The sequence below is a fragment of the Catharus ustulatus genome, chromosome 22 (assembly GCF_009819885.2).
Source record: "Catharus ustulatus isolate bCatUst1 chromosome 22, bCatUst1.pri.v2, whole genome shotgun sequence".
NCBI classification, from domain to species: Eukaryota; Metazoa; Chordata; class Aves; order Passeriformes; family Turdidae; genus Catharus; species Catharus ustulatus.
Window position 1 is genome coordinate 7,645,398 of NC_046242.1, and position 7,745 is coordinate 7,653,142.

Here is a 7,745-nt window from a genome sequence, read left to right on the forward strand (position 1 = left end):
GTCTGGGCCAGGATCTCAGTGCATTTCTTTCCATTCCAAATGGTTCTGCCCATTCCAAAGTGCTGCCTCCACCGTGGGCAGGCTCTGCCAAGCCCCTGCTTGCACAGACACCAGGGCTGTCTTAGCTGGCCCCCAGCTAAGGAGAGGAGCTGGGTGCCCATCCCCAGTCCATGGCTGGAACATGCCCAGTAACACCTTCTGTTCCCTGTTTGCAGCTGCCAGTGAGGGCAATGACCCAGGACTCCTGCTCCCACCACGCTAGTCTCAGTCTTGAAGCCCTTCTGTTCTGGATATCAGTGGATCCTCCAGCTCCACATCACAGAGGGGCTCTCTGGCACCAAATCCATGGCTCCAGCCTGCGGGGTCAGGCACCAGGAGATGAGCAGGGAACGTGGCAACTTCTGGAATGCAAGGATGTTCAGCGGGGTCCCCGAGCATGGAAACCAACTGGACCCAGGAAAAGCTGCCCATGTGAGCAACTGTAGATTGTGTAAATGGTTTTAGTTGTAGCCAATGAAGTCCACGTTGTTTGTAGGGCAGCTGGTGTCCTATGGAATGCTGCTGCTCTGCCAGCACTCCCACTCCCACAGACTGCACTAGTTGAGGACCTGTTCTGTACATCACCTTTTCTTTGACACTGAAGGCTTGATTCAGATTATTATTTTTTATTTAAATATGTTATAAGATGCTTTATCTCTGCTGAAGACATTAGATGAGATATATATAGATATAAATATATATACTTAGATAAACAGTTTTTATTTAAACATTTGAAATCTGGAGCTGCCTGTGCAACCATAGCAGACATGAAAAACGTCCACAGCTCTCCTCTTCTCAGTGCCCTGGTGCCAGAGCCTGCAAGGGCACCACAGGAAAACTTCCAGTGTGTGACCTACCTGTCACTGGGACTGAGCAATGGGACAGAGGAGAGCGTTTCACTGCACTGGGTGTGCTGGTGGTTGTCACAGAAAGGCCCAGAAGAACGTTGGACAGAAATCCCTACAGGCTCTAGAGTTTTCCATATGCTCGATTGAGCTTTCCTAGGAGGCTCACAAGCTTTTACACTACCAAAATGCACCTGGCTGAACGGCTGTCCCCTGGGCCTGGGAGTGCAATATTGCTGTGCAGTGACCTCGTGCTTTGTTTACATGATTCCATATCACTCGGACTGTCAATGCTAATTCTCCCTGTCAATATTCCAAAGCAGGTGGACTCTCTGCCTTCAGAGTGCTTGGGTTCCTGCACACCCCACCCTGACCTGTCCCAGAGCACTGTCACTGGGGTGTCACTTGTACCATACAAAGGTGCATTTGAGAGCTTTCACACAAGGCCAGTGCCTGACCTGGGTCAGACTCAAATGCAGAAGCATGTCATGGTGCCATTCCACTGGAGTCTTGTTTCCTGTACCTGGCCTCCACAGCAAATGTGTGCTGTGTCAGCTGGATGGGGGAGGAGGGGTAGCCCAGGTCCTGAAGAGAGCCAGGCTGCCACAGGGAGGGCACTGCCACAGGGAGGGCACTGCCACAGGGAGGGCACTGCCACAGCAGCCCCCATTCCCTCTGTCCTGAGCCCTCTCTCACAGTTCAGATCCCCCCTCCAGTCCAGCACAGCTTGAGCATTTGGAAGCACCTCATTCTTGTGCTCATGGCTCATAAGTGACTGAACTTGGGGTCCAAGGAGGACTAAATCAGCTCAGGAAATGTCAGACCAGGGCTAGATGTGAGTTCAGGCTGGGAGCTGCTGTCCTGGTTGTGCCAGCACAGGAAGGTACAGTGAGTAAATCTGGGTTTATCTCCCATTCACTGCCAGGATGTGCAGGGACCGAGAGCACAGCATTGCAGCAGAGATGGTTCCAATTCCAGCTGCTCACCCCACAGCAGGTCCCTGCCCAGGCTGGGGATTTCCATAATCCCCTGAGCCTTTCCTCCTCCCCAGACCTCACAGGACTCCTCTGCAGGGGTTCTGTCACCTGAAATTCCTTAACAATAGCTCTAAGACTTGGCTAAAGAACCAGAGCCAGAAGTGTTCCTCTAGTGCCTGAGCAAGCAGGTGCTAGAAATAACAAAGCAAAGCAAATCCCAACAATGCTTCACTTCCTACCTCGTGCCACTATTTACACTCTGAGGGGAAACACAGCCTCTGTAGTCTGGGAGCCAAACACTTGGCTTTAAAGGCACATGAATTGCTGATTCCCATTAAGAAATTCCTTTTTAAGCTGTTTAAAAAGAAACAAAAAGCAACCCAACAATCAGTCATTTCATCTCAGAGACCAAAGAAGATTAACCACATTTCCTAAATTGCTTTTCTGATAGGCTCTGTGTTGTAGCATTTACTGTCAACAAAATGGAACATTTCTGCTGAGGTTCAGAGATTAGGAATTCTCCTTAAACTTAATTCTCAGGAGTCAACAATGAAAAGGGAACTGTTCTGTAATGTCACTGGCAGTCCTTGCTTGTGACAGGCTCCAGTCCCTGTCAGAGCTCTGTGCTGGTTTTATCCTCTGTGCACACAAAGGAAATGTGTGGATTCTGTTTAAACAAGGACAGAGGGAAGAGAGCAAACAAGGGAGTGAGAAATGAGTCCTACCTTCACCAAGAGATCCCTGAATCCCTGCTCCACATGTTCCAGGCTAAGAGAGGGAGGCTCAGGCTTCTTCCAGATCCTTGCTGCTTTCAGCAGGGTCTGTGCAAGTGTCCAGAGGCACCAGGGAGGCTCCAGCTGCCCCTCACTTATCAGCAGGGTTTTCTTCTACTCCACTTCATAAAGGGGATTTTTTAAAGCATTAACTACCCCCAGCTGGTCCTGGCAATGAGGTGATTTGTACAGAGTGGGAAGCTGAGGCAAGGGGACCTGCCCAAAGATGCAGGAGAGTGGCCCAAAGGGCAGCAAGCTGCCAGCCCAAGTGGCTCCTGCTGCCAGCGCTCCCAGAGCTCTGGGTGCCCCCAGGAGCTTCTCCCCCTACAGTCAGGGTGACTAAACCCCATAAACATCTGGCTGTGCTCTGGGAAGCAGAGATCTTCCAAGCTCCACCCCAAATGCTTGTTTTCTTCTCCATTTGCTTTATTGTCTGGTAAACCAGCACTTGCAATCACTTTTACTACGTGATGTACGGGAGCATTAGTGTATTTTCTTGTTATACAAGGGAGGAGTATAAAATAGTTTTCTGATTTCTTTCAGAAGCAAATGACTATTTTATTTTTTAAGAGCAACTGATTGTGAATCTCAGAGTATAAAAAAATAAAAGATAAGCCAAATATATACCTTTATGTAAATTAAGAAATAAAAGTATTTAAAATGTACCTCCTGGCTCCTTTTCTCCTGTCACCTCTTGGCTGTGCACTCCTGTGGTTGCTGCCCGCAGGAATGGTCCCTGGGATAAGGATGCTCCAAGCCTCAGCAGCCACAGAGCTGCCAAGAACTTACCTGGACACCAGCCTGCCTGGAGTTTGTTGAGAAATAACAGCAGGAGCAGGGAAGGGGGTGGATCACAGCCTCCTTCTCCCTGAGCTGGCTCCAGGCAGGATCAGAGCTGGGGGAAGGATCAGTGTGGGCACAGAGGTGAGGTCCTGCTGCAGCCCCATCTGGGCCCCTCACAGCACAGCTAAAGGAGCTGGCTGATGGACTGATGGAAATGGAGGTGTGGGAGCCGTGGGCAGGTGCTCAGGAAGATGGACAGGAAGCCAGGAAATGAATTCCCAAGTGGTCCCACAGTGGGCATCAGGGCTGCCCTTCTCCAGTGATCCTGCAGCAGCCATGGCCACCAACCTCACAGGATGGTGGCTTGTGGAAAAAGGGAGTGAAGGGGCTGGTCCTGCACATCAGCCCTGGGCTGCCATGACACAGACAAGGGAGTCTGAGGCTCCCTGACCAGCTGGGAGAGACCCCGCAGTGCCTCCCTCCAGGGTCCTTCTCCTTCAGCACAGGCCAAGTGTCCCAGCCAGGAAAGTGCAAAAGCAAAGCTCTGTCACTTCAGACAATCATCCCTGCTGGCCTTTTGTCAGTGCTTCTCAGGGCTTTCAGCCTAATCTTTCTTGTAAATTACTTGACTAAGAATAATTTTCCAAATTCTGATGTTCCAGCAGATAGATAAGCTTTGAAGCTCAGCAGCTTTAGCTTCCATCCATCAGCTACTGCTACCAAGTGTGCTGTCCACACTGGCTTTGGATCACAGCCTTACCTGTATGTGAGTGTTGTGTGTGTGAGTGTGTGAGTGTATGTGTGGGATATCTCTGTGTGTGTGTGTGTGATGTGTTATGTGTGTGTGTGTGTGTATGTATTATGTGTGCACTCCCACACTTGCTCACTCCCCATCCCTGCTCCACAAACCCTCCCCTCACTGCCTGTAGAGCTCTCACAGGCTGCCCCTGCTCTGACACACCACAGCCTCATGGGCTGGCACAGGGTGACTGCCCTGTCCCTCTCCTGGTCTGTAGGAGCTGCTGTTCTTTGTGCTGCAGTGCCCTGCTGTCACTGTGCATTTACATTCATCACATTGTACAGAGGTGCTGATTGCATGGCAACCTCTCCTGAACAAATCTGACACTGCACCCATTGCCCAGAGTCCTTGGCAAAATCTCTGTATGACATACAGGATACTATATCAGAAATCATAGAATCATGGAATGGTTCAGGCTGCAAGGACCATGAAGACCAATTAATTCCACCCCCTGCCATGGCAGGGACACCTTCCACTGTCCCAGGTTGCTCCAAGAGTTGTCCAGCCTGGCCTTGGACACTGCCAGGGATGGGGCAGTCACAGCTGCTCTGGGCACCCTGTGCCAGGGCCTGCCACCCTCACAGGACTCCATGTGCCTGAATTTGTCCCACAGCTTTGGCCAGTCTCCAGCATTGCATCCTGCCCTGAGCTCAGTGCCCAGGGCCTGTGGCTGTTCCCTTGCATCCAGAAGAACCACTGAGCTCCTACCAAAGAGCTCTGAGCCCAGGACAGCTGAGAAGAAAAGGCTTCATTTAAATCAAAGCATGCTCAGTCTAAAGCCCTAACGGTCAAGCAACAGACAGGACTGAAATCAAGTAAAATGAAACCTTTGTGATTATTAGAAGGTCCAAATAGGTGCTGGTGAAACACAATTTGACTTGTTGGACTAGTGACTGCATTCTATAAGCAAAGCCAGCCTACAGTCAGGTAATTTAACTGGCCAGAGTTGTTAGGGTAGCATGACCCACGCTGTGCCCTGCAGCTCTCCTGTCCCTTTTCCCCTTGACCACTCTGGCAGTCCTGGAGATCAAACACAGCGATGGACACGGACAGCAGAGGTCAGTCAGCCTCTCCAGCCTGACAGCTGGCACTACCCAGTGCCATCCTTCTGTCAGAACAGCTGGCACAGCTTTGGCCTCGTGCTTTGCCCTTCCCAAAAGGACAGTGACAAGCTGATCCACATGAACTCTTCACTGCTGTGACCCTGGCAGGTATCCCAGAGTGGCTCAGCCAGGCTCTGTGGCCTCAAGTGAGCAAGGACTTGCCCAGCATGGTGGCCCTGGGTGCCACAGCTGCTCTCTCTGCAGGCAGGTGAAGATTCCCTCCCCGAACTGCCTGGAGACAAGCCCCTCACCCAGCTCACTCTTGCCTCCCTCCCACCACACCTGCCTGCTGCTCCTGCTCTGGTTCCACACAGCAGAGACACAAAATCCCAGGCTGTCCTACTTACATGCACAAAAAGAAAGAAATCATTAGTGAGACACTTCTGATCTGAAGCCCCTTGTCCCCCTTGGAGCCCCTTGGGATCATGAAACCAGGACAGCCCTGACCTGCTGGCCTCCTGTGTGCTGCATTTGCATAATACATGAAAAGTCATCCCTTGGGACAGCTGGAGGGGCTTAGCTGGGATTGATAACGAGGAATGAACCAGCTTTCAGCAGGAAATGGCAAAGACAGGGCAGCATCCCCAGTGTCAACAGGACCATTTGGAGCAGAGGCCCCTTTTTCCTGGAGACAGGATTGGCAATAATTGCCAACACCTTCTGCCTGAGATTTGCAGAGATCTGCAGAGATTCGCAGGTCTTCTTCAGGCTGCAACAGCAGCTATTCCAGTCACCAGCCTACAGCCACCTCCAGATGACTAAGTGCTTTGGGAGAAAAGGTCCAGCAGGGTGAGTCCAGCCCTGAATTGCTCAGACAAGAATGGGAGCACCACAGAGAGCATGAACCAGCCTTGTCCTGAAGGTCTGACACACCTGCACCCCAAATCTCCATCCTGTCTGGGAACCTCTGCACACCCTCCAGAAGAAGCCAGCAGTCATCAAGGGTGGGCACAAGGAGAACTGGCCTTCACCTCCTGCCCAATCTGTGCTAATACTTGAAAGACTCTTGACTTGGAGAATCCAGAGCCTGCCAACCCCTCCTCATCCAGCATGCACAGGGGCTGTGTCCTCCAAGGCAACACCACAGAGCCCCTCAGTCCCAGCTGCCTGAGTGCCTGAGGAGCTGTGGAGGCAGGAAGGGAAAGGCAGGCACAGGAGGATTCTCTGTGGGCACACAAAGCCCAGCTGTCACCTGCTGCTCACAGGAGCCAGTGCACACCTTGGATGTGCAGCTCAGCTTGTGGGATCACGGCTGGGACAGGGAAAGTGGAAGCTGTGGGTCTGCAATGGGATGTGTCTGTGCTGCTGCCAGCTGCTGTCTCCCAGGAGTTCTGTGCCATTTGAGCAGAGAATCATTGCAAAGGCAGATTAAATAGCCACAGGCAAACACAGCCCTTTGCAGCCCTTCTCTCACCCCTCCAAAAGCAGTATGACATTTCCAGTGCCCTTATCTCTGCTTGGTGGTACAGACCCACCTGCAGGATGAGAGCTGAAGGCACAACAGGCACAGCCCTGCTCCCAGCCCTTCCCTCTGCCTGCAACAACTTCTGCCAGGAGCCAGCACCAAACTCTTCTGCAGTAGGGAAGGGAGCAGTGAGGCCTTCAGAGCATCACTAAGGTTGGAAAAGACCTTCAGGATCATCAGGTCCAAGCGTTAACCCAGCACTGCTCCCTCAGATGCTGGAGAAGAGTCAGGGCCAGGCATCAACACCCATGTTCCAGCAGCCAGGAGCAGGGTGCTCAGCAGGTGGGGAGGAGCAGGGGAGGCTGTATGGCAACTACAGCATGAGCAGCATTTCAAGCACTTTGGGCCTCAACTCTCAGCAAGAACCAAGTACTAATGCATGGCAGAACTTGATCCTGGCACTCTCCAAAGGGATGATGGCATTCCAGCACTCAGGAGCCTGGGGATAAATAAGCAGATGCAATTCCAGACAGTCACCTTCCCAGACTGTTTGCTGCTGTTGCAGGTGCCTTGCATGGCTGCACACAGGCTGCTGGCCTGCCAGAGAGGCCAATCAATCAACCACTTCAATTGTTTCACTGATTTATTGATGTCCCTGCACTACCACAGGGGCCACGACCCCTCCTGCACCCAGCAGCAAAAAGGCAAGAAAAACCAACCATGGTAGTCAGGGACAGTACCAGAGTGGTCAATCTGGAACAGCTGACCCCAGAGTTTGCCTGTGCAAACCCATTTAACCCCAGGCATTTCAGAAGCTGCATCTCCCACACTGGAAAAGCTGTGAGCACTGCTGGGCCTGGGCAGGACAGGGACGAGCCTTTAGGAATTACCCCTGAATCTCCCACACAGGCTTGACCTCTAACTGGCAGTGCCAGCACACCCACCCCAACTCCCCAAGGAATCCAAACCAGACTCTTGCTTCTGCCTTGGGAAATCATGGAGACAGGATTCTCTGGCACTG

The 7,745-nt window shown here is 52.0% G+C and overlaps 1 protein-coding gene across 4 annotated transcripts in view; it reads left to right on the forward strand.

The window, feature by feature from the left end:
* Positions 1-3,299, forward strand: part of LOC117006030 (protein spinster homolog 2-like) — a 135,205-nt gene extending 131,906 nt beyond the window's left edge. For all 4 annotated transcript variants that reach the window (XR_004419939.2, XM_033078251.2, XM_033078253.2 and 1 more), the window contains one exon: positions 216-3,299. Coding sequence is in view for 2 of the 4 variants with exons in the window: in XM_033078251.2 (XP_032934142.1) it covers positions 216-225 (10 nt within the window). In the remaining 2 variants the exon portion in view is untranslated. The remainder of the gene's footprint in view (positions 1-215) is intronic.
* The last annotated feature ends 4,446 nt before the right edge of the window (positions 3,300-7,745 follow it).